Raw genomic sequence first — 27,550 nt, forward strand, 5'->3', positions numbered from 1 at the left:
GCATCCTGCACTATAACTCCTCCCATGGCCAAATGTCCCTATAAACCTCCCCACTAATAAGTTAAGAACTATGTACTCTGGAGCTCTGGAGTAAAGACAGTGTTGATTTAGGACTAAGACAATATATGTAAGACAGGGTGCTCCACCTTGCACTCCTCATCCAGCAGGTCCAGGATGCCCAGCTTGGCCTCTATGACATCGATACAAGGCTGGTTGTCATAGAAGTCGATGAGCGTCCAGGGGATCTGCTCCTTCATGTACTCCTCCTGCTCCAGCTTGAACACATGCTGAGGACACAGAGGAGACAACTACACAGTCAGCTAAAGCACAGCAGGTTATCAGACTAAGTCATGAATTATTTCACTTCAATAAATACATGTTGAGTCATGAGGTTAACAGCGACAAGTTCTCACGTCTCCTCTACAGAACATTGGAAACTAAGGTAAAAGGTAGGTAGACAGAGTCATTAGAACATTTATTTTGTTACTGTCCATATGTAGCTTGTTTTTGGTCACAGGTCCAGGAATGGCTGAAGAATTGCAACATTTATCTGGAGCTAACTCTGCAGATAGCACTACTGGGTGATTTGAAGTCATAGTAAAATCGATGAATAATATAATTATACTTTAAGCAAAACATTTTAACTTTAACTTACAATCTGTAGAAGCTATGAGAATAGAAAGGTTCAGAACTTTTGTGAAATATCACAGCACAGACAAAAAATATATGGCAAATAGAAATCCAATATGGATGGTGTTAAGAGATAGATGGGAGGGGTTGAATGGAGTTGAAGGGTGGGAATAATAACAAGATAACTAATGTAAAATATACTGTGTCTGTAAAATGTAAATGGATTCAGAACCATTGTAAAACAGCACAGTTAAAAATATATGTCAAAAAGAAATCAAACTGGGTGGACATCAGAAATAGATGGGAGAGGTTGAGGGTTGAGGAAGAACAGGTCTAAAAACAAACAAAATATAACTATTGTAAAATAAATTGTCCGTCAAATGTATATAGTATGTATTACCTGGAAGTAGAAGCCTAAGTGGTGTTGTTAATTAGTTTACTCCAATTAGGGGAGAAGTGGTAGGGTTAGTGGAAAATAATCAAGGAAACGTGGTCCCGTGTGGCTCAGTTGGTAGAGCATGGCGCTTGCAACGCCAGGGTTGTGGGTTCAATTCCCACGGGGGGACCAGGGTTCAATTCCCACGGGGGGACCAGGATGAATATGTATGAACTTTCCAATTTGTAAGTCGCTCTGGATAAGAGCGTCTGCTAAATGACTTAAATGTAATGTAAATGAAAATATATTTATATATAATATATATATACACACAGGTATTTTATTAGGATCCCCATTAGCTGTTGCAAAAGCAGCAGCTACTCTTCCTGGGGTCCACACAAAACACATACATATGCACACACACACACACACACACACATTAGAGGTCGACCAATTAATCGGAATGGCTGATTAATTAGGGCCGATTTCAAGTTTTCATAACAAATCGGTAATCGGCATTTTTGGACACCGATTATGGCCGATTACATTGCACTCCACAAGGAGACTGCATGGCAGGCTGACTACCTGTTACGTGAGTGCAGCAAGGAGCCAAGGTAAGTTGCTAGCTAGCATTAAACTTATCTTATAAAAAAACAATCTTAACATAATCACTAGTTAACTACACATGGTTGATGATATTACTAGTGTATGTATCTAGCTTGTCCTGCGTTGCATATAATCGATGCGGTGCCTGTTAATTTATCATTGAATCACAGCCTACTTCGTCAAACGGGTGAGGATTTAACAAGCGCATTCGCAAAAAAAGCACTGTCGTTGCAATGTGTACCTAACCATAAACATCAATGCCTTTCTTAAAATCAATACACAAATATATATTTTTAAACCTGCATATTTAGTTAACATTGCCTGCTAACATGAATTTATTTTAACTAGGGAAATTGTGTCACTTCTCTTGCACAGAACTGTTCTGTGCAAGCAGAGTCAGGGTATATGCAGCAGTTTGGGTCGCCTGGCTCGTTGCGAACTGTGTGAAGACCATTTCTTCGCTAACAAAGACAGTAATTAATTTGCCAGAATTGTACATAATTATGACATAACATTGAAGGTTGTGCAATGTAACAGCAATATTTAGACTTAAGGATGCCACCGTTAGATAAAATATGGAACAGTTCCGTATTTCACTGAAAGAATAAACGTTTTGTTTTCGAAATGATCGTTTCTGGATTTGACCATATTAATGACCTAAGGCTCGTATTTCTGTGTGTTATTATATTATAATTAAGTCTATGATTTGATAGAGCAGTCTGACTGAGCGGTGGTAGGCAGCAGCAGGCTCGTAAGCATTCATTCAAACAGCACTTTCCGGCATTTGCCAGCAGCTCTTCGCTGTGCTTCAAGCATTGCGCTGTTTATGACTTCAAGCCTATCAACTCCTGAGATTAGGCTGGCAATACTAAAGTACCTATTAGAACATCCAATAGTCAAAGGTATATGAAATACAAATGGTAGAGAGAGAAATAGTCCTATAATAACTATAACCTAAAACTTCTTACTTGGGAATATTGAAGACTCATGTTAAAAGGAACCACCAGCTTTCATATGTTCTGAGCAAGGAACCTAAACGTTAGCTTTTTTACATGGCACATATTGGACTTTTACTTTCTTCTCCAACACTTTGTTTCATTATTTATTTGAGACTAAATTGATTTTATTTATGTATTATGTTAAAGTAAGTGTTCTTTCAGTATTGTTGTAATTGTCATTATTACAAATATATATATATATATATATATATATATATATATATATATATATATATATATATATATATATAAAAATCGGGCGATTAATCTGTATCGGCTTTTTTGGTCCTCCAAAAATCGGTATCGGCGTTGAAAAATCATAATCGGTCGACCTCTACACACACACACACATATATATATATATATATATATATATATATATATATATGTATGTGTTTATATATATATATATATATTTATATAAAAACACATACATATATACACACATATACAGTTGAAGTCGGAAATGTACATACACCTTAGCCAAATACATTTAAAGTCAGTTTTTCACAATTCCTGACATTTAATCCGAGTAAGAATTCTCTGTCTTAGGTCAGTTAGGATCACCACTTTATTTTAAGAATGTGAAATGTCAGAATAATAGTAGAGAGAATGATTTATTTAAACTTTTATTTCTTTCATCACATTCCCAGTGGGTCAGAAGTTTACATACACTCAATTAGTATTTGGGAGCATTGCCTTTAAATTGTTTAACTTGGGTCAAGTGTTTCGGGTAGCCTTCCGAAAGAGTCCCACAATAAGTTGGGTGAATTTTGGCCCATTCCGCCTGACAGAGCTGGTGTCTAAACTGGTACTGTATATATATTTACAAAAACATATATGGGGGATTGGAAATGATGCAGACAATTACATTTATGGAAGCTACAATCTATCTGCAATATCAAAGCTGATCTACCCCCCCCCCCCAAAAAAATCTAAGTAAAAACGGTAGGTAGCTAGATTACAATCTAGTCTCAAACTCACCTGGTTGAACTGCTGCTGAAGTTTCTCATTGGCGTAGTTGATGCAGAACTGCTCAAAGCTGTTTATTTCAAAGGTCTCAAATCTGTTCAGATGAAGAGAAAACATTCAAGTGATTAATGAGTCAGAAGTCTCTGGTCTCCTGTCATCCTGTGTTGAGGATATAGTGATTCTAAAATCTAGGGCCGAGAGGAAAACTGCACCAAACAATCAACACGCATTCAAGGCTAGAGTTGTCATTCAAATCCAGGACTTCAGGACTGAGATGTTTATTGATCCTACGTATGTAGGGAGGTGAATAATCTGTCAATGTGCCCTTGAGCAAGGCACTTCACCTTAACTGCTCCTATAAGCCGCTCTGGATAAGAGCATCTGCTAAATGACTAAAATGTAAATGTAAATGTATACCTGATGTGATAGCTGAAAATACAATGCTGAATAGACAGAGGCCATGGAAAACTGGTCTTCTGAGTCACTGCTTGTGAAAAGCATGTAAAATAGTGACCAGGCTGCTGTATCTGCTGAATGTCTTATTTGGGGAGAGGTTTCCACTGTAGCTCAGTATCTCTCCCCTCCCTGCCCCAGCAGCCAGCTTTATCAATAATCTAACCCATAGCAGGGAACCAATTAGGCCTTCAGTCAGACAGGGTCAAGGAGAGGAAGAGCGCAGCTCCCCCAGTCAATATGGTTCTATACACTTAGAATACTGTAATGAGAATATGCACTTAAAACACAGTGGATGGAGATATTTAGCTGGAGAAACGCAGAGCGCTCACACATATGCGTCGACACAGAGGCACATCTGCAGACTCGAGGGCACACACACATTGAGTAGTTATGAAATCTACTCATCAAATATCAAGCTTCTTCGTACCCTAGTACAAAGAACATGGTGTGACAGAACTGTGAGACAAAATTAAGAATGTGGGATTGAGATGATGTTGTTCTGTGTGCCTGCTGTCACAGTGTGTTAATTTACTGCAAGCCTGGGATTACTTTATCATTCACCATGGCTGAGATTTCATTCCTGGCGCTGGCAAGAAAATCAGTTCTCACACAGTCAAGTTTCTCTCACAATTCAAACCAACCCACTGTTGAGCTTTGTTTTTAGAGGTTTTGGGGAGCACAGGTGGACAGTCTTACCCGTAGATGTCCAGAACACCAATGAAAGAGTGTTGTTTGGAGGAGGTGTGCAGAGACTTGTTGACGTACTCCACGATCCAGTCAAACATGTGGGCGTAGATGTGCTTGGCGAGTGCGTCGCGTGCATTAGCCGCCTGTTTGCGGGACATGTTCTTGACGTAGGTCTCTGACGTGGTAACCAGCTTCCTGTGACATAGCCAGTGCTCCATCTGCTCCAGCTCCACCCCCAGCAACTGGCAAAAATGCGCCAAGTGAGGGTCGTTCTTCTACAAACACACACACATATCTAATCAACAAATTAGGTATGAGGTATAGAGAAGATACATGGTTTGGGATTGTGATGTGGAACTAGAAACTCAAACAGAATTAAGCTGGATAAGACTGGATAGTGACATACTAATATGTGGCAGGAGTCTCCGTCTCTCTCCGAGCAGATCTCCACGTTTCCCAGATGCAGGATGGAAGCTATGATTCTGAATATGCTGCTTTGATTGCTGTCGTTAACACCTGTCAAACAACCAGAGTAAGGTGCATGTTAACAGTTGTTCCATCGGGAGATGGAAAAATAACATGTTTCTATTTCTCTTTTGTGTGATTAGAACAAAATTCCAATCAGTCTTTACGCCTGTTCTAATGTAGATGTGTTGTTGCTTAGAACGTACCCATGCAGTCAGACACTTACCCAGTAACGTAAAGGCTTCTCTCGTCTTCTCAAAGTCCTCAGCATCATTAACCCCCTCAATGAAGATGTTCTCTCCTTGTGATGTGAAGATGAAGTCCTCTGCACTGGCTTCAGGATGAAAGCAGCAGTTAAGTAGCGATATACATTAATGTATAAGACCAGTGTTCTTATTAAGAGGCCTTGACAGGCATGATAGGCATTCCATTATTCTCTGAATCCTTTAGTATGAGAAATAATTGCCTCTAGTAAACATGACATAAAGAGAATAAATTGCTTATGAAACAGATAGATAGTGGAATATTGAATTAATCTGTGACACTTACTCAAGGCTAGGTCTTTGAACTCTGGCAAGCTAGCCGAGGCACACAGCTGGTAGAAGATGTGGTAATTCCTCTCATCCTCAGCCTAAAAAGCAGAAATATACTACAGATATTATATCACTTAAAGGACCAATGCAGCCATTTTTACCTCAATATTAAATAATTTCTGGGTAACAAGTAAATACTTTACTGTGATTGTTTTCAATTAAATTGTCAAAAAAGCAATTTCTCAAGCAAAAATGTTGCTACAACTGTCTGGGAGTGGTCTGAGCGACGGTCCTAATTGGAGGAATCTAATGGGAGAGACATATAACCTAAAAAACTAGCTGTTATTGGCAGAAAGGAGGGCAAAATCACTTTGTTATTGGTCTATTAACTTATTCCACCTGGTGATGTCACCAGGGAGTCCAAAACATCATCCTTGCAAAACAAGCTGCAATTTCAGTCTTTTCCAACAGCTCTTACAATAAAAGGACATTATCAGAATTTTCACAATTTCACAGTATTATTTCAACCTGTGGAAATATATATAATACACAGGAAAATCATATTTTCATAATCAAATATCATTATGAATTTATCAAAGTACTTAAAAAAAAATGAATAGAGCTACAAGATTAAATTACAGCCCGGGGGAACTCCTGATCTAACAAAACTACCCAAGTCTTTCATTCACTCAGAATATATTATTGATAAAGAGTTAACGAGGCCTGGAAAAATGTGTCAAGTTAGGGCTTAATCAAATGCTTATTTAAACTAAGGAAAGTAAATGTGAAGGAAGCATGGACTTGCAGTAGTAATACAGAGTGAAACCAATTTCTTCCCAGACTGAACAACATGGAGTTACACGTACCTGAAAGACTACCCTTGACTTCTCCAGCAGATACGTGCGCATGTTGGCTCCTATGATGTGATAACTCCTGTCAAAACCAATCTGGATGTACTTCCCGAAACGACTGCTGTTGTCGTTGCGAGTGGTTTTCGCATTTCCAATAGCCTTTAAAGAGAAGAACGGAGCGGAAAAAAGTGTGAGAGTTTCAAAAGAAAATCTTCAAAAGAGATCAAAGGAAAATCATAACCACTGTAAAATATATATTTCTATCCTCTCATATTGTAATTCTCATATTGTAATTCAAAAAACCTTTAGAGTCTCCTTACTGCTTGTAATATACCTTGACAGTCGTAATGCTCCTAATTCTGAGCTGTGACACCTGCCAAGATGGGGCTTGAGCCAGTCGGTCCTTGCATACAGATCAGTCCTGTTTCTGTTTCTTCACTCTGAGTCCATTACCAGCCTCACGTCAGCTAGATCACACAGAAATGTCTGACCGCCCTTCTCCTGAACTTCCTGAACGACAGACTGAGAACTTTCTAGCTAGCAGCCTTTCCTGGTCTTATCGTTCCACACAAGCTGAGGGACTTTGCTGTTAGGAAGGTTTCTGCTGATTCAGAACACGAGAGGGTAATGGACTCCTGCTGTGCTTGCTTAGCTTCTTCACATACAGTTTTCAAAATGATTCCCCATACAAGTACTTTTCTGTAGCCTGAACTCTCCAAAGTTACAACTGAAGATGTGGAGTTCCTTATACTTTTGTGTGCCGAGAAAGTTAACACGATCACGTTTTAACAAGAACCAACCTAATAGTGTTGCACGCTATACCAAAACGCCTGTACTTTTTCAATACTAGAACATGAAAAATGGTTCGGTACTAGAATTTGTGTTACTTTCGGTACTTTTGTCAAATGCGTCTCACGTTATATACGGATTGAGAGGATCGAGTCTGTCAAGTCATTTTTCTGAATCTTCTCAGGGGGGCCGTAGCTATCCAAGCTAATTGCGCTTGAAGCTGACCCAGCACGAGCCACTTTCGAGAACCAAGTGAGAGGACAGAGAGAAAATGCAGACAGCACAACTTATTCTAACAAAAACATCATACCTCCACACCCGCAGCTTGTTGACAAAACTGGCTGCAGAAGCGAACTATGGGAATACTTTGCTTACAGGTCAAATGAGGGCCAGCCCACCGAAACAACTAAGCAAAAGGTGCTAGAAAGGAGTGCAGTGCAAGGAAGGTTTAGCTCCAAAACAACATAAACAACTATTTTACACATAATATTTGCATTGTAACGTTATTCTACTAGCAACTAAATTTGAATACTTTTTTTGTGATGACATTAACATATATTCAGCATGACATTCATGTGAGCATTATAATAGGATTACAACCCAAAAGTAATGTGAAATGCGCTCATAAAATGTGACGATTTTCAATAGTTACCACAGCCACAACGTCAAAATTGGCAATATTATCGTAAAAAATCTCGAAAACAAAAATTATTTATTTTTAAGAGTTAGGCATAAGGTTAGCAGTGTGGTTAAGGTTAGAGTTAAGTTTAAAATAACATTTTAAGAAGAGACATTGTAGAAATAGGCTGGGTTTATGACTTTGTGGGTATGGTAACTAGTAACAACCTGACTGGACAGCAATATACTTAGACTACTTCCGGTTTGCACTCGATTTCCCTTACTAATATGCCATATAGCTGGCCTGGGCTGGTCTACAGTATGGGATCATCAGCCCATCCTCACCTCCATGATGGGGCTGGAGGCCAGCACCTTCTCCTCAACATTGGTGTCGTTGGCCGACCCTCCCACAGTGGCGAAGAACCGCATGGCGTACTTAGCAGAGACGGTCTTCCCTGCCCCTGACTCCCCACTTACTATGATGGATTGGTTCCTCTCATCTCTACAGGAAGAAGGGATTGAGAAAGACATTGGAGAAATTTTGTAAGTTATTTACAGTTAAAAAGGTAACTGACCATCAGACAATATCAGATATTGCAATAACGCTACAGTAATACAGTGGATCAATCCTATAGTTGCACAATGCTAATCAACTCTGCATGATTGGAGTTGCCAGGACAATATAGCAGTGGGCCTTTACGTAGGCAGCGACTACAGCTTAATGTGGACATGGTATTGAGGAGGGTGACAGTTAATGTGGACCTGAGCACTGTTATTATCCACCCACACCTTCCATTGAAGACACCGTCTCTGCCTGGACTGCTTATTTAGACCCTCAGTCCCACACCAACACTAGCAAATTACATAGCAAATTGAATTAGGGGTCTAATCAAGTGCTTGATATGCAGCTATGTGCCACACAGTAACAAATCAATTACTTCCCAAAGCAGACTAATACATCAAATGTGCTTAGGAAACGGGCAACTGTACCAGGTCTGATACAGTAACATTATCCCGATCCTGTGTTATAACCAATTAGCTGTACCCAGAGGCTCATACAGCACCTGGCCATCTGCTTATATGCCTCCTCAGCAACAGCAAAGATGTGTGGGTCCATGTCTCCCATGTTCTGCCCACTGTAGGCATTGATGACCTCCTCTCCATAGATCTGCAGCTGCTCGTAGGGGTTGATGGCCACCAGCACAATGCCTTTGGAGGGGATGGAGTGAGGGAAAGGAGGATAGAGAGAACAGTATAGCCAGTCAAGTAAAGCGTTCAACTCTCTAAAATCACTATAACTCAACAGTGATACTGTAACCGGTAGTTACTTAATCCTATATTTAGTAATATATCTCATATATCCATGTGGATGTGTGTATTTGTGTGTTTCCGGGGGTTGGGATAAAGCAAAAAGACTAATCTCTGTTTGTCCTGTGACAAACAAACTAATCTTCTTATTTAGTTAATCCTATCATACTGTACGTACAGAACAAAATACTATTGTAATTAAAAACACATTGATAACAACCCTTAGTCGTTTTAACTACTACCTTTGATAGGTAAATACTACATATACCATATCACAACATCTAGATGGCCAGAGGAATGTAGAATGTTCACCCAAGCATGCCCTGGCAGGGTTACTATGGGGACAGATCTCCCTAATAAAAGATGGTGGTGATATCTATGGCCAGTGTATACTCAACAGATTGTCTTTGCTCATTTCCTTTTGTCTGCTTTGTTTAGGATGAATTCCACACATGACTACAGAGCAATCATTGGTTGCTTTAGTCAATGGAACCCTAGTTGATTGGGGATTGGAAGGACAGGTTTGTAAAATTTGGGACAAGTCAACCAGTAAGGTCAATAAAAGCCTCAACCCTACATGGTGTATAATAGACCAGTTACACTAGTAAACATGGAGGACTTTGAAGCAAAAGGTCAGGCCAAGGGCTTTTAGAAGAGAAGCAACACAGGCCACATTGGATAAATCTAATTGATGTTAGTTGGCGCTGCATAAACCAGTGTAATAGATAGCAAGATAAGATTTGAAGACTTGGATCGATTCACCCCATCATATGTAGATTCACCCCATCATATGTACACTACCGTTCAAAAGATTGGGTGTCACTTAGAAATGTCCTTGTTTTCCATGAAAACTTACATGAAATTAGTTGCAAAATGAATAGGAAATATAGTCAAGACGTTGACAAGGTTAACCTTTTGTCAATAGGGGGAGCAGTTAGCATTTTTTTTTTCTGGGTGTCGCCAAATTAAACTGCCTCGTACTCAATTCTTGCTCGTACAATATGCATATTATTAATTCTATTGGATAGAAAACACTCTCTAGTTTCATAAACCGTTGGAATTATGTCTGTGGGTGACCCAGAACTCTTTCTACAGCGAAATCCATGACAGGTACTGCGATGGTCTGAGAGCGAAGCTCTGGTCTCAGATCAGTTTTAAAGGTCTGTGTGTATCCTATGGAACGACATGAACTGCACCCGCCTTCCCCTGGATGTCAGTAACCAATGAGAAGTGGAATGGGCTTTATACGTAGCTCTCAGAGGTTATAAAAGGCCAAGGAGTGAGGTGCGCCCTCTTTTCGACGCTGACCATTGCGCAGAGAGGGACCTCAGGATGCCATTTTCAAACGCTCAATTATCAACGTTAGATGTATCCGTCTGTAATTTAATTCGATATAGGTTTTAGAAACATCATAACGAAGCTATTTTAAACCGAGTTATATCAGATTATGCGAGTATATTGCTATTTTTCGGAATTTCCTCAGTATTGCGTCTTGAGGATTTGGACACGTTGGGGCAAAATAGCTATTGTTAGCTATTGTTAGCTGCTATATCAGAAGTTGAATGCAACGTTTTACAACCAAGCAACGATTCTTTTGGACAAAGGACCACTTGGCCAAGATTCTGATGGAAGCTCGTCGAAAAGTAAGAGCTATTTATGATGTTATTCCGTTTTTATGTGGAAAAATGTAAACTCAATAATGGCGATTAGTGACGCCATTATTGCGGCACTAGTCTGGCTGTAACGCACACTGTATGTCTAGTAACGTTAATTTTAAAAATCTAACTCAGCGGTTGCATTAATAACTAATGCATCTTTCATTTCATGTCCAACCTGTATTTTTTTAGTCAAGTTTATGAATAGTTTTCGATAAGATTAGGTGCCTTTCCAAAATGGCGCCGGGCAAATTGCTTGATTTTTTGCCCACTAATCACGTTGTGTAACCATGAATTGTGCGGCTAAATATGCACATTTTCGATCAAACTCTATATGGATTGTGTAATATGATGTTACAGGAGTGTCATCGGAAGAATTCTGAGAAGGTTAGTGAAAAAATTAATATATTTTGGCGATGATAACGATATCGCTCTCTTTGGCTTGAATCAATGGTCGGGTAACGTTTGCATATGTGGTATGCTAATATAACGATTTATTGTGTTTTCGCTGTAAGACACTTTGAAAATCTGAAATATTGTCTGAATTCACAAGATCTGTGTCTATCCATTGCTGTGAGCTGTGTATTTTTAAGAAATGTTTTATGATGAGTAAATTGGTAATACACGTTGCTCTATGTAGTAATTCTAGTCGCTTTGGGGAGATTTGTGATGGTGGCTGCAATTGCAAACTATGATTTATACCTGAAATATGCACATTTTTCTAACAAAACCTATGCTATACAATAAATATGTTATCAGACTGTCATCTGATGAGGTTTTTTCTTGGTTAGTGGCTATCAATATCTTTATTTGGCCGAATTGGTGATAGCACCTGATGGAGTAAGAAACTGATGGAGTTAGAAAAGTGGTGTATTTTGCTAACGGGGTTAGCTAATAGATTTACATATTTTGTCTTCCCTGTAAAACATTTTAAAAATCTGAAATGGTGGCTTTATTCACAAGATCTGTATCTTTCATTTGGTGTCTTGGACTTGTGATTTAATGATATTTAGATGCTACTATTTAATTGTGACGCTATGCTAGCGATGCTAATCAGTGTGGGGGGGGTGGGGGGTGATCCCGGATCCGGGTTTCTGAGGCGGTAAAAGTTAATTTCTCAGAACAAGAATAGACTGACGAGTTTCAGAAGAAAGTATGCTGATGCTCCAGATACTCAACTAGTCTAAAGAAGGCCAGTTTTATCGCTTCTTTAAATCAGAACAACAGTTTTCAGCTGTGCTAACATAATTGCAAGAGGGCTTTCTAATGATCAATTAGCCTTTTAAAATGATAAACTTGGATTAGCTTACACAACGTGCCATTGGAACACAGGAGTGATGGTTGCTGATAATGGGCCTCTGTAGATATTCCATAAAAAATCTGCCGTTTCCAGCTACAATAGTCATTTACAACATTAACAATGTCTACACTGTATTTCTGATCAATTTGATGTTATTTTAAATGGAGAAAAAATGTGCTTTTCTTTCAAAAACAAGGGCATTTCTAAGTGACCCCAAACTTCTGAACGGTAGTGTAGATTCACCACATCGTATGTAGATTCACCCCATCGTATGTTGCCTGTTAAGAGAGGTGGTATAGAGACTTACCACAGTATGTGTAGATATGATTGGACTCGGTGAAGCGCACTTTGAGGTTGTGCAGCACAGCAGGCTCGTGTAGGTAGCTGAGAGCTGTGAGGTCATTCTCCCCCACCAAGATATCAGGGTTCCGGAGGAAGGGAAGAGCGTTGTCTTTGGGTCCGATGCGGTATTCCAACGGCTGGGACAGATGTTCAAGCAAAAATGTCACAAAAAATTATTACAGCCAAGTGTTTGCACGTGTACCTGTTGTAAGGGTAAGACCCTTTTCCCTTTATCAGCTTAAATCATATTGCAGCACCATCCATAAGAATATTACAAATATTACAATCCACACAGCATATTGAATTACTGAGAAGAGAAATAATAATTTTTTTACGTTAAAGGATATGACGGCATCTAGGTGTGTATGAATCATACCTGACAATCCCACCCTGCGAGGAGTATTAAATAGGAATTGTGATCATGAGTAGGTATGTAGTGGAATATACTGCTGCTACATGAGGTGATATGAAAATCTCATTATATGCTTACGTATTGAAATTACTCTTGGCACAGTGCACTGTAATTTAATAGCTGTATATTTTACTCTCAGAGTTTGCAGTTTTCCCTTAAAACACTCAATTAATGATTTATGGCACTTAAGTTTATGAATGTGTCTGGGCACACACACACACATTAACTGCTTTAATACAGCATGATGTAAAACGCTAAATGTACAACAGCACAGCAAAATAGACTAAAGCATATTGAGTCTTGAGGCAAAGGCTATATTATCCAAAAAAGGATATGGATCTAATAACTGTGGTCTGATCCAGTGGGTAGTATATTACCGTTTCATCTTCAAGTTTGAGGTACAGGATGGGCTCTCCCTCCGTGTAGTCTTTGATGATCTCTGCAGCTCTCCACACATCCTCTGGGTCTGGGATCCACACCCGAGTGTACTGGAAAACAAGAACACATACAAATATATTTAATTTAACTAAATCAACTCATCAATTACTCTGATTATTGTTTGAACAGTTAGATAACATTCCTCCCCCATTTGCCCAAGTTCATAGACGATGTTGTGTAACTTATTGTCAATCGGAAAAAAGAGACTGTAAACTGCTGAATACTCTAGGGATGTTCAAATGATGTACAAAGATAATGCAATGAAAAAGAAAAGTAGTAATTGTTTCAACAAATGCTTAAATGAAGAAATGCAGTGCCAATAGGTTGATGTGGCACAGTGGCAATATTGAGGTTGTGACACAACCAGCCTTGAGATATCCCAGATAGGTCTATATTGAGGTGAAAATGCTGACAGATAATTTCTTAACTCTTATTTAGGCCTACCTTTTTGATTACATAACTTAGGATCACATCCAAATTTACTTCAAGATTATTTTAGCGTTAATGACATTTACTCTAATGGGATCCCAAATCCTATCCTGAAGAGACATTCAGCAACTTATTCCATCTTCTAAAAGTATTAATTGCACCTTTCTAAAAAAAAAAAGATAATTTAATAACTTTATGGAATTATTATGAGAGAAGTTTGGCCTGCTGTTGTAGATAAAGCTTTTATTTTTCTACCTATTATCAGGATGGTGGGAGTAATTACTCCCTGTGATGAATTATACAGACTATTAGGCTAACGTTACCAATCTGACATCATGTGTGCAAAGAACAGGGTCAAAGTCAGTGTGCAAAATCCAGACATGATAGATTGCCGCGAAAGAAACAGTGTTTTAGGTCAAAAACACCAACACAAGAGAGAGAAAGTATGTTTCCCATGCAATTGGTTTTTCTTTATTGGATACATGAATTCTGCTGGATGATTTGCATAGGTAGTTAGCTAGCGTTTGCTAGCTAGCCTAGTGTTGGCAAGCTAACTCTAGCTAGATAGCTGGCTAACGCTAGTTGGCATTTTTGTTGGGGGTACCAACTAGGCTAGCTAGCTAGTTACCATCTACAGAAAAGACTTGCCATGCAATCTGTTTCGTTTTTTGGTATTAGCTAGCACGCTATGTAGCTAGTTTCCTCACGTTGACTAGCTAGCTACCTAAAGCTGGAAAATATGCTATGGTCGCTACTCGCTAGCTATCTAACTACAGTAACGTTAGCTGGGGTCGATGGTCTTATCTTCCCTGAACCTTGTTCTCAGGGTATCCATACCCCAAGGGTATTAAGTGAGACATACCCAGGATGTTAAATTATGGCTGCAATCCCGCTTACGGGATGATATGACAACAGCCAGTGAAAGTGCAGGGCGCCAAATTAAAATAAAAATTCCTCAGACATACATGTGTCTTATACCATTTTAAAGGTAATCTTGTTGTTAATCCCACCAAAGTGTCCGATTTCAAATATGCTTTTCAGCGAAAGCACTACAAACGATTATGTTAGGTCATACCAAACCACAATAAGCACAGCCATTTTTCCAGCGAAAGATAGCAGTCACAAAAAGCAGAAATATAGCTAAAATGAATCACTAAACTTTCATGATCTTCATCAGATGACACTCATAGGACTTCATGTTACACAATACATGCATGTTTTGTTTGATAAAGTTCATATTTATATAAAAAAATCTGAGTTTACATTGGCGCGTTACATTCACTAGTTCCAAAAACATCCAGTGATAGTGCATAGCCACATCGTTTCAACAGAAATACTCATCATAAATGTAGATGATAATACAAGTTATACACATGGAATTATAGATATACCTCTCCTTAATGCAACCGCTGTGTCAGATTTTTAAAAAGAATTACAGAAAAAGCAAACCATGCAATAATCTGAGACGGAGCTCAGAACAATAGTAAAATTAGCCGCCATGTTGGAGTCAACAGAAACCAGAAAATACATGATAAATGTTTCCTTACCTTTGATGAACTTCATCAGAATGCAGTCCTAGGAATCCCAGTTCCACAATAAATGCTTGATTTGTTCGATAATGTCCGTTATTTATGTCCAATTAGCTACTTTGGTTAGCGCGTTTGGTAAACAATTCCAAAGTCACAAAGTGCGTCCACTATAACGTGACGAAATGTCCAAAAGTTCCGTAACAGTCAGTAGAAACATGTCAAACGATGTATTGAATCAATCTTTAGAATGTTGTTAACATACATCTTGAATAACGTTCCAACAGGAGAATTACATTGACTTCAGTTGAGCGATGGAACGGAGTTGCCTCTCACGTAAACGGGAGTGTTCAATGCGTGGTCACCTCATGGCAGTGGTGAATCATTCCTGTCTCCTTCGGCCCCCCTTCACATTAGAGTCATCAGACAAAGTTCTATTGACTGTTGACATCTAGTGGAAGCCGTAGGAAGTGAAAACTCATCCATATCTCGCTGTAATTTCAATGGGATCTTGGTTGAAAATCTACCAGCCTCAGAAAAAATCCAAACAGTAAGTGGAACTTCTCAGGTTTTTGCCTGCCATATGAGTTCTGTTATACTCACAGACATAATTCAAACAGTTTTAGAAACTTCAGAGTGTTTTCTATCCATTACTAATAATAATATGCATATATTAGCAACTATGACTGAGGAGCAGGCCGTTTACCTCTGTGCACCTTTCATCCAAGCTACTCAATACTGCCCCTGCAGCCATAAGAAGTTAACGAGCTAGCTGTGTCAACACAATCCCTATTATTGTTAGCTGGATAATACAACAACTATCTAGCTATGCTTAGCTAGCTATATGCCTAAACTATAGAAGTTGTGATTTATGATAACTAGGGGCAATGTAAAGTGTCTATGCTAAATGGTCATACATTCTTCTTCTCTACCACAGATTACCACAAGGTCTCAGACTCAAGGATGGGAAAATACTTACAAGAAAGAAACAGATTGAGACAGTTGTCGATTTCCACTGTTACGTGTAATGTTAAAAAGGAAAGAAAAAAGACAATCCCATGTTTCTAAATTAGCTAGCTTTCTAGAGACGGGTGCAATTGTGCCCCCCAATTCGGGGAGTTCCTGCATGTGATTATACACACCATTAGGCTACCACTAATTGCATTCTGAAAATACAACTATTAGTTTCAGAAAATTGAAAAAAATCACATGAAATGAGGCATTATCAATTTCATTCAAGATCAGAACAATATTTTTGTTTACTATTGCACTTCCACTCTCAGCACATACGTTTCACTTCACTGACGTTTAGGCCTATACTGGAGATGCAAATGATGGCAAAAATAAAAATAAAAGCCATGGTCTGCTCAACAAATTATCCAAACAGTCCTCCTGACTTCCCATTCCTCAACAGATATGAAGCAGCCTTACTCCCTATTACTTTGTAGCAGTGCATTGTATGTGGGGGAAATAACAGACAAAAGAGAAAAGGAAACTTACTGTTGAGATGTATTAGCTCATCAAAAACATGGCTATATTTTCTCTGAAACCTACGAGACAGGCCAGGCTAAAACTACAGACAATAGAAACATAGTACAGTAGAGTAGGCCAACCTCAGACAGCTAAACTACATAGGGTTCACTGTGGGTGACTGACCACCAAGAAAGATCGATGTGTACATACATAAGTACAGCAGATCGCAAGTTGATTCATGTCAATTTGCTGCTAGCAGAGGAAGAGTGCCAAAACAAAGCATGAGGTGCTGACGGAACAGAAGGACAGAGGGCTGTGAGTCATAAAGCAGCTGACTCGGCACAGGATTTAGGCTAATCAGCAACATCCCTCCAGTGCATAACTGCATCATCTCCTTTATATCACCCCAGAGAAAACACTACAGAGGAGGAGAGGGGGGAAGGGTGGGAAAAATAACTAAATCCGAAATGTTAATGAATGCTCTGACTCACCATCTTCCCTCCATTGGGCCACATTTGAAAAGGTGAGAGGATGGAATAATGTGTAGGCTATGGTTCACATATCAGCAGACTGAATAAAAGCAGTCAGGGGGATGCAGTTTATACAGTGTTATCAGCCCTGTACTCTGCAATGTCCTCTGTGTGTAAGTCAAGTGGATTTTCAACAGCTGAGCTCGGTGTGTCTCAAAATGGAGAACAAACTCTTTTTGTACGACCTTCACAACTTCATAGGAAACTTCTTAACAAGTTGTCTGTGTTTACTGTTACAGGAGGGCCTGGCTATCTCAGATTGGTGTCATCATGAGTTTGTGCTCTTCACACTAGAATCTCAGCCTGATATCAACACAGTGAGGAGGCAGAGGACACTCTCCCCAGGAGGTTAAACCTGGCATCTAGACTCAGTCACAGAGGGCCCATTCATGTTTAAACAGCAGTAAGCGTAGGCGTCACACCCCCTAACCAAGTGGTGGGCCAACTCCCCTGTAGAAATGCATTACAGATTAGACACCTACTGATGTTAGTCATGCTCTGACTGGGAGGCTGAGAGATTCAACTTTGAGCGCTGGCTGTCTTCCCCCCAGGCAACACAGAGTCACAGCATATCACGGCAGGCGAGCTGACAGCAGTGCTTTTTAATCCACTTTAATAAGGAGGCAGTGGGCGGGCAGATAACTGGGGGGGAGATGTAGCGATATAAAATAACCTTGTGTAGTGCTGCAATCAACTGTGCTATCACTAATATTACACACGTTTCAGCAAGGGTCACATGGGTTTCGACTCTAGGCACACGTGAAGGTTTGTCTGAAAGTCTGAAACTTCTCACACAACCCTAGGGAAGATCTTATTCTACTGGGAGAACTATTTTGCAGCTTCCAGTAGTAGGAAATATTTTTGCTTATTTGACTTGATCAATACCGTATTTATTACTAAGCTATTAGGCTACATATCAATACCTTATTTATTACTAAGCTATTAGGCTACATAGATAGTAGCCCAATAAAGACGGCAACTAATAGGGACAGCACTCACTTACCAACAGTCCATTTAGCTGTGTATTGGGACATAAAAACGATTCACACACCTTGACTTTATAGAGATTGATGACATTTCACAAAGGTGCTTTCTTTTTTCTCCTGATTGCAAGCTTACGCTCATGTGTTACAATACATCTCCTTTCCTCAGAGTTCTTCTTTTCAAGAACAGAGTCCTTGGAAAGAGTATCCAGCAGAGCTGCAACAATCTGTGAAATGTTCCTCCTCACAGACTATGACAGAACAAACGAACTCATACAGTACATTATTTACATCCCAGCGCCAGCCTCAGGCCCCAGGTGGACACATCAGAGAAGGAAACAAACTAGCTCACTGCTAAGAAACTAAGACCCATGCTGATGTGCAACTAAACACCGGAAGATACACAAATTTGGCATTTAAATGACAATACTACAGTCCCAGTCTGCTCCAACAAATTTTAATTTGTGAGCAAATATTTCCTCAGTTACATAACATCTCCAGGGGAGGAGTCAATAGAGGAAACATGAGAGAATGAGAGGGAGCGAGGGATGGAGCTAGGGAAGAAGAGCGCAAGAAGGATGGGGGAGATAGGGAGGGAGGAAGGGGGAGATGTTTAGTCAATGCAAGATGTTTGTAAGCATTTGTGACATCCTGACACTTGTCCATTGAATCATTATTGGCAGAATGATTGAGGAGATTTTGGGCACCACTGTAGGCATATACTGCAAGACGAATTCTTACTAGCCTACTCTTTTCATACACTGTTTTTTCATATGAGAGGCTATTACACTAATTGCACATCAAGAAAAGAAAGGATTTGGAAAGGGAAAGGGTAACTGTGCAGTGCCATTCCCTAAGGTTGGGTTTCAAATGTCAGTGTTACTTATTAGCTAAATTGAATGACGTATCAGAGCAGGACTTTAGGCTACTGCATAAGTCCTGTTCTGATACTGTTGAATTAAAAGCTAGTTATTAAGTTATTTCTTTGAAAAGGAAAGAACAAAGTACCTAGAGATATAGTCCCATATTTCAAATCCCATGGCAAACTTTCACTAAGTGCTCGTCCTTAGTAGGCCTTTCCATGAAATTGGATATAAACAATATCTAAAACTGACAAATAATTACAAAGCGGTACTGAAGCACCCCATCTCAGTCACTCATTGATGCAAATAACTTACTTCAGCATTACTGTGCATATGAACCTCCTAATCCAAATCACACTTGTCTGTCACTGAAATGCAAGAATCCACCACTACACAGTCTTGAGTGACTACAGTGGCCCTACAAAATAGACTAAATAGAAGAATTTATAAATAGCACGATGATGCTAAGTGAAAGGATGAACGAAAAGGCTCAGTCCCTCTCTGGATTTTGACAAAGTGCCACTGAACTGGCAATTTGACTATCCTACAGATTGGATGAAGAACTGAACGTTTGGACCATGTGATTGTAAAACAGAGCAGACATACAGTCAACAGCGGTTGCTGCAGTTATTCCTGGCTCTGCCTCTGTGGGTTTGAGTTGAGACAGCCGAATGCTCCACTCAGCCCATCACCGGGAGCGTGTGTGAGATTCAGACTGACACAATGAGGACGTGATTCAGAGTTCAGAGCCTCTCTCAGTCCACTATTGGATGGTGTCGACTAGAGGATGGATCTGCCCGGAGGAGAGTCATCATCAGGCCCGGAGCTCCAGGTTACACACCCTTTCAAAGACCACAAGGTATTTCAGGGACACATCTGAGTCATTTCACTTTGATCCTAACAAGAGTCTTAACGCTCTGCTTCAGTGGCTTCCTTCAACTACTGTATTATTCTCTGAAATCCCAGACCACATTGGCACATTTATGAGATGCAACCAGTCTGTCTGGACTCTAGAGAGACTACTACTGCATCACTGATGACTTCAAAATGTAATATTTTCCCAACCAACCTACTAACGTTACTATTTGATCAATGGTTAGGCTATACTGGTGGGAGAAACTTTTAACAATTTACTGTTCAAACCTCAAAGTCAGTTGCGTTTGGGATAGGTTGGTGAATGACAAGCCACAATGGAAGGTTTGGGAGCTATGTCATAGAGCTCTGTAAATTGTCTTTTGCTTTGAGTCAAGAAACTTGCCATGAGGCCTACAGGAGGACAGACTAACAGAGTTCAAGGAAACAACTCTGACTCCACAAAACCAATGCTGGGTCCATCCATTTCAGTCTTCAATCCACAGCCTCTTGGGAACATAGTTACTTTATAGGGGAGATCGATTTATCAGGTAACTGCCTAGATGCCTGCTGTGTCATCATGGTTTGATCTTACAGTAATTGCGGGAACACTGACACTTACTGTAAAATATATTTCTGAAATCACCTCCCTTCCTGAATAAATTAATTTGACTGTGAATGTACAGTATAATCATCCATCACCTAATCTACTCTGCCTTTATCAGTACATCCTTCCACCACTACCAATCCATTAGTCAGCTGTCTGCATGAAATTATGGAAACACATAATAAAAATGATCAAAACCTCAAACTTGCTGGCGGCCCTTTTCACCTCCCCCGGCCCCTCGCTGCTCGGGCCAATCACACAGCAGCGTTGTCAGACCAGAGTCACGTAATCTGGTTTGATGGCACAGTTGTAGCTCTGCAGCAGCCCAGTCAGTCTCTCTCAGTGGTCTTTGCCTTTACCCAGACTGGGCAACATTCTAGGGGCGGACACCATACTGTATGTGACTGTCATGTTTACACTGCTGAGAGAGACTGACTGGGCTGCTGCAGCGCTACAACTGTTTGCCATCAAACCAGATGACGTGACACTGGGCTGACACTGCTGCTGTCCTGTCTTCAGTCAGCTGTTCATTCCACCCCCCCAAAAAACTGTTAAGATGGCTATTTTATTTTTATGATGGTTTTCATCCATAATCATCGGTTACACAATTGTACAGTAATTGTGCCAGCCATAACAGCAGCCCCTGTTGTAGCAGTGTAAGCAACAGTAATGCTTAGGAATAACAGCAGTAGCTACCTTTATAAGTAGAGCTCACTGGTGCTGAAGTAAATCAGCTGCATTGATTGAGTCTGACTTGATTTGTACTGTAAAACTCCCTCTACCCTCTACTCCTCCTCTTTCTCTCACTCGTTACATTCCATTTCTGGTACTGGCATTCCGGCATTTTCCTTCCTTCGCTCCGCTCTTTGCTGTGTGATTTTCTTCAGGTCGAAATAACAACAAACAAGATGAAAGCCCTGTAACATGGCATAAATCATCTTCTACAGAGGCAACAACAGTATGCATGCATGCAGCTTTTGCATGAAACTTGCATCAAACCATTAGTCTATCTTATCAAACAGTCCATCACAACACTATTTCCAAATGTTTATTGCAAGTTTGGACAATCATCATTAATCAAGTAGCCAAAATCATTTTAGAGAATTACAAGCACATACTGTACCACAGTGAGAATGAATGTTCACAGTTATCACAGCATGCCTTAGTTAGATATAATGTGGAATTGTTGTTTCTCTTCCTAATTGTGACAATATTCACAATTGCCTCTCAAATGTCATAGATGGAACATCGGACTGAGAAATAGTTTAAGGGTGCAACAGGGTCATCCTAAGTCAACTCCTCCCTGTGCCCATTTGAGTATAATTTCTTCTTGCAGGCCTGGACATTTTAAGAACTTTGAAATATACTGAACAAAAATATAAAACGCAACATGAGCTGAAATAAAAGATCCCAAAATATTCCATATGCACAAAAAGCTTATTCTCCTCATATTTTGTGCACAAATGTGTTTATATCCCGGTCATTGAGCATTTATCTTTTGCCAGGATAATCCATCCACCTGACAGGTGTGGCATATCAAGAAGCTGATTAAACAGTATGATCATTACACATGTGAGCCTTCTGCTGGGGACAATAAAGAGCGACTCTAAAATAGTGCAGTTTTGTCATACAACACAAGGCCACAGATGTCTCAGGTTGAGGGAGCATCCATCCACCTGACAGGTGTGGCATATAAAGAAGCTGATTAAACAGTATGATCATTACACAGGTGCACCTTGTGCTGGGGACAATAAAGAGCCACTCTAAAATAGTTCAGTTTTGTCATACAACACAAGGCCACAGATGTCTCAGGTTGAGGGAGCATTCCTGCTGACTGCAGGAATGGCTACCAGAGCTGTTGCCAGAGAATGTTAATGTTCATTTCTCTACCAATGTTGTTTTTGAGATTTTGGCACTACGTCCAGCCGGCCTCACAACCGCAGACCACATGTAACCACGCCAGCCTAGGACCTCCACATCCGACCACCTGAACAGCTGGAGAAACTGTGGATTTCCACAACCAAAAATATTTTGCACAAACTGTTGTTTTGCAGAAACCATCTTGGGGAAGGTCATCTGAGTGCTCGTCATCCTCACCAGGGTCTTGACCTGACTGCAGTTCAGCGTCGTAACCGACTTCAGTTTGCAAATGCTTACCTTCGATGGCCACTGGCACGCTGGAGAAGTGCGCTCTTTGCATACGAATCCCGGTTTCAACTGCAGATGGCAGACAGCGTATATGGCGTTGTGTGGGCGAGCGGTTTGCTGATATCAAAGTTGTGAACAGAGTGCCTGATGGTGGCGGTGGGGTTATGGTATGGGCAGGCACAAGCTACAGACAACGAACACAACTGCATTTTATCGATGGCACAGAGATACCATAACGAGATCCTGAGGCCCATTGTCGTGCCATTAATTTTCCGACATCACCTCATGTTTCAGCATGATAATGCATGGCCCCATGTCGCAAGGATCTGTACACAATTCCTGGAAGCTGAAAGTGTTCCAGTTCTTCCATGGCCTGCACACTCACCAGACATGTCACCCATTGCGTTTGGGATGCTCTGGATTGACGGCATGTTCCAGTTCCTGCCAATATTCAGCAACTTCGCACAGCCATTGAAGAGGAGTGGGACAACATTCCACAGGCCACAATCAACAGCCTGATCTTTAATGACTTGTTACTTTAATTTCTTATCCGTATTTTTTTTAACTACATTGTTGGTTAGGGTCTCATAAGTAAGCATTTCACTGTGAAGTCTACACCTGTTGTATTCGGCGCATGTGACTAATACAATACAATTAGATTTGGCTGATACTCCTCCTGATACGTACATTTTTTGATTTTGAGGGAGGGGGGACTGGCCCCGTCTGCTCCCGTCTAATTCAATTAGTGTCACAATGGACCTCTACATGTCCCACGGCCCACGGAATGGCTTAGAAAAAACAACAAAACAAAGCAACCTAAACATACGGTACTTATGGTATGTAAGTTATGCTTACTGAGTACTGTAGTAGTACTTTTTTATTTTATTTATTTAACTAGGCAAGTCAGTTAAGAACAAATTCTTATTTACAATGATGGCCTAGGAACAGATATGTACCTTGTCAGCTCAGGGATTCAATCTAGCAACCTTTCGGTTACTGGCCCAAAGCTCTAACCACTAGGCTACCTGCCACACTAGTACTGTAGTGTATGCCTTTATTAAGAAGCCTGGTGCTTAGCCCAGAGCTAAGAAAAATTATGAGTTATGAGCTGACACTCAAATTTGAATTATGAGTTTGTTTCATAAGCTAAGGCATTTAGGGAAATATTGAACATTGGGGATTTTTTTAGAACATATTTATGCAAGTAATCATTTCTTCTGTGACTTATATAAAAGCCTAAGGGGAGCTCACTTGGCAAACAAATCTATTTTGATGCCAGAGCAGTGAGGGCAGATTGGCAGGTGTTCTCTCTGCAGTTGGTTCTCTCCAAATCATGTTTCTCAGATGGTGTGCTGAGGCATTGCAAGTTGTCCTTGCTAGTTCCCGATCAAACCATCTTTAATTATGGACCAACACTGATAGCCCAAACACAGTAGGGGGAAAGCCAAGTTCCTCTGCCAATGTGAACAAAAGACGGCCTACATCAGACCCATTTCCACACTGATTAAACTGGGATTAGTTAGAATCTGTGGTTCTTGTTAAACATGGACATGATTAACCATTCTCCAGATTTCAAACTCTTCAAAAAACGAGTTGAAATGCAAAATGAAGAACTTTATAATTAGTGCCGTGGGTGCAATCTAACGTCGGCCCATCGCCATTTGAAGTGAGGACAAGGAGACCGTGCTAAATGAATGCGGAACCTAGATGGATGGAAAGCTGCAGTGGCTTTGTGACAGATTTGAAGATGTCTTTTTGCTTAATACTTCTGTTCTGATGCCACACCCTGTCCCACCCACCCCCTAAAAACACACCAGTATACATACAATAGCCTACCCACACACTTTGCCAAGCCATTCTTCACCTGAGAAACCAACATCAAACCCGAATGCACGAGCATCATTTACCCTGAAGTGACCTCCCATAGGCCCATTACGCCACTCCTTTCCTCTGTCTCAACATATACATCACCCTCCTAAACCAAGCCAATCTATCCTCTCTGCCCTTAGATGTGGTTCACACAGAAGTCATCAGAATCACAATCAACAACAGTTAATGGCCAACTAATCCTTGTTGATAGGATATTGTGGTGGTGTTCAGATAGGCCCATATCTGTAATGTATTCTATAGGTCTTCTCTAAATTGTATGCTGTTAATGAATGTGACCATATTTGGGGAGAATTTCATTTTGGAGGCAGTTGTTTAAATTGGGCTGTTCTGCCATGTCAAATACTGCTGTGGTGAAACTTTAGTGAAGACTGATCGTAATGAGCCCCAAGCATGTCTCTGAATGACACGTTTTTAAATGACACTCAGCTGAGTATGTGTACCTCTACGCTCCTCTCTCCCAGTCCTTCCTTTTCCACTGTGAAACAAAAAGAAACACAACTGCATATTGGGCGGAAAGAAGTTTATCCTAGAAATATTGTTCCCAATTTTTATAAAATACACACAATTGGCCTAGGGTCGTCCGAGTTTGGCCGGGGTAGGCCGTCATTGTAAATAAGAATTTGTTCTAAACTGACTTGCCTAGTTAAATAAAAAATGTTTTATAAAAAAAATAGGACCATATATGGTAATGAAACTCCCATGACTTGTGATGTTTTGCATCACAGACCACATTACTACAGTTCATCAGAATTCAATCACAAAGAAGCAGTTAGCTCAGCAAAAAAGAAGGGATTCTGCACTCAGACATCAGCCTAAATAATAGGAGACATCAACAAAACAAGGACATAGTACCACCATGATTCTTCCTAGTAGAGACACAATAGCTAAGAGCTCATCTTGTCATGACATGAGGAACAGAGAGGGTAGTCAAAGCATTACCTGGAGTGATTGTAGGGCCGGGACGATAGCAGTATTGCGATACTCGTTAGTATCGTGGCAAAGAAACAAAACACAAAGCAGATTAGTTATTTAGGAAAACAGCCCTAATGTCGCAAACAGACATCATTATGTTGTCATCTAGAATCAAATGTATTTATTTTCCAAGCTATAGCACACAATATTTTACATTCAGCAGCTTTTTAAAGGATCAAAGGGTTAGGTTTGCTTCGTGTTTTTATTTTTGCAATACTGCTATATTTGCTATCCACCAACAGCTGTTGTTGTGAGTAATACATGCAATCAGTGCTATTTAGCAAACTGACAATGTAGCCCATGGTCATGAAAGAGTGATGCCATTGCTTATTGTTGAGTACAAAACACAGGCTCAATGAGGATAGGATAGAATAAGACTATAACCCTGCATCCATTCACTTAGTAATGGCTTTGACTACTAATTAGCTGAGCCCTACTCTCTCCCTGCCTCTTTCTCTCCTTCTGATCACTCCATCACACTTCCAGCAGACTTAATGAAATTGCTTTTTTTTATTACCATCGGCTGCTGCACTGGGTCGATACAATCAAGCAAGAGTTGGTCCTGCTTGCTTTGTAGGTGTCCGAAAACACAGAAGAGATACACAAGGATGTTTATGATCTCTACAAGGAAACATTGTCACGCCCTGACCATAGTTTGTTTTGTATGTTTCTATGTTTTGTTTGGTCAGGGTGTGATATGAGTGGGCATTCTATGTTGTTTGTCTAGTTTGTCTATTTCTATGTGTTTGGCCTGATATGGTTCTCAATCAGAGGCAGGTGTTTGTCGTTGTCTCTGATTGGGAGCCATATTTAGGTAGCCTGTTTTGTATTGTGGGTTGTGGGTTATTGTTCCTGTTTTATGTGTACTTGTGTTCACGTTACGGGACTGTTTCGTCGTCGTTTGTTTGTTGGTTTTTTGTTTTTGTTTTGTTCAAGTATTCTATTAAAATGAATACTCACCATGCTGCATCTTGGTCCTCCTCTCTTTCACCCGACGAAGAACGTTACAGAATAATCCACCACCAAAGGACCAAGCAGCGTGGTAACGGGCAGCAGCAGCAGCAGCAGCAGCAGCGATCGCAGGACTCCTGGACCTGGGAGGAGATTCTGGACGGCAAGGGACCCTGGGCACAGGCTGGAGAATATCGCCGCCCTCAGGAAGAGCTGGAGGCAGCCAACGCCGAGAGGCGGTGGTATGAGGAGGCAGCACGAAAGCGTGGCTGGAAGCCAGAGAGGCAGCCCCAAAAATGTATTGGGGGGGGGGGGGGGGCACACGGGGAGTGTGGTTAAGTCAGGTAGGAGACCTGAGCCAACTCCCCGTGCTTACCGTGGAGAGAGAGGGACCGGGCAGGCACCGTGTTATGCCGTGAGGCGCACGGTGTTCCCGGTGTGCAGGCATAGCCCGGTGCGGTACATAGCAGCGCCTCGTTTCGGCCGGGCTAGAGTGGGCATCGAGCCAGGTGCCATGAAGCCGGCTCAGCGCATCTGGTCTCCAGTGCGTCTCCTCGGGCCGGGGTACATGGCACCAGCCCTACGCATGGTGTCCCCGGTTCGCCAGCACAGCCCAGTGCGGGTTATTCCACCTCGCTGCACTGGCCTGGCTACGGGGAGCATTCAGCCAGGTAGGGTTGGGCAGGCTCGGTGCTCGAGACCTGTAGTGCGCCTCCACGGTTCGGTCTATCCGGTGCCTCCTCCACGCACCAGGCCTCCGGTGGCAGCCCCCCGCACCAGGCTGTCTCTCCGTTTCCTCTCTACAGGTACTCCCTCCTGTCCAGTGCCGCCTGAGTCTCCCTCCTGTCCAGCGCCGCCTGAGTCTCCCTCCTGTCCAGCGCCGCCTGAGC

General features: G+C 40.9%; 1 protein-coding gene across 1 annotated transcript in view; it reads right to left on the reverse strand.

Moving 5' to 3' along the window:
- Nucleotides 1–27,550, reverse strand: part of LOC120044815 (unconventional myosin-Vb-like) — an 84,410-nt gene that overhangs the window by 46,454 nt on the left and 10,406 nt on the right. Inside the window, exons 2-12 of the mRNA XM_038989487.1 lie at nucleotides 13,376–13,486; nucleotides 12,552–12,723; nucleotides 9,046–9,190; nucleotides 8,327–8,483; nucleotides 6,590–6,733; nucleotides 5,740–5,821; nucleotides 5,417–5,524; nucleotides 5,132–5,241; nucleotides 4,735–5,000; nucleotides 3,595–3,676; nucleotides 147–287 (exon numbers count right to left, since the gene is read on the reverse strand). Of these exons, the coding sequence (XP_038845415.1) occupies nucleotides 147–287; nucleotides 3,595–3,676; nucleotides 4,735–5,000; nucleotides 5,132–5,241; nucleotides 5,417–5,524; nucleotides 5,740–5,821; nucleotides 6,590–6,733; nucleotides 8,327–8,483; nucleotides 9,046–9,190; nucleotides 12,552–12,723; nucleotides 13,376–13,486 (1,518 nt within the window). The remainder of the gene's footprint in view (nucleotides 1–146; nucleotides 288–3,594; nucleotides 3,677–4,734; nucleotides 5,001–5,131; nucleotides 5,242–5,416; nucleotides 5,525–5,739; nucleotides 5,822–6,589; nucleotides 6,734–8,326; nucleotides 8,484–9,045; nucleotides 9,191–12,551; nucleotides 12,724–13,375; nucleotides 13,487–27,550) is intronic.

This window comes from Salvelinus namaycush, chromosome 3 (genome assembly GCF_016432855.1).
Source record: "Salvelinus namaycush isolate Seneca chromosome 3, SaNama_1.0, whole genome shotgun sequence".
In the NCBI taxonomy this organism is placed as follows: domain Eukaryota; kingdom Metazoa; phylum Chordata; class Actinopteri; order Salmoniformes; family Salmonidae; genus Salvelinus; species Salvelinus namaycush.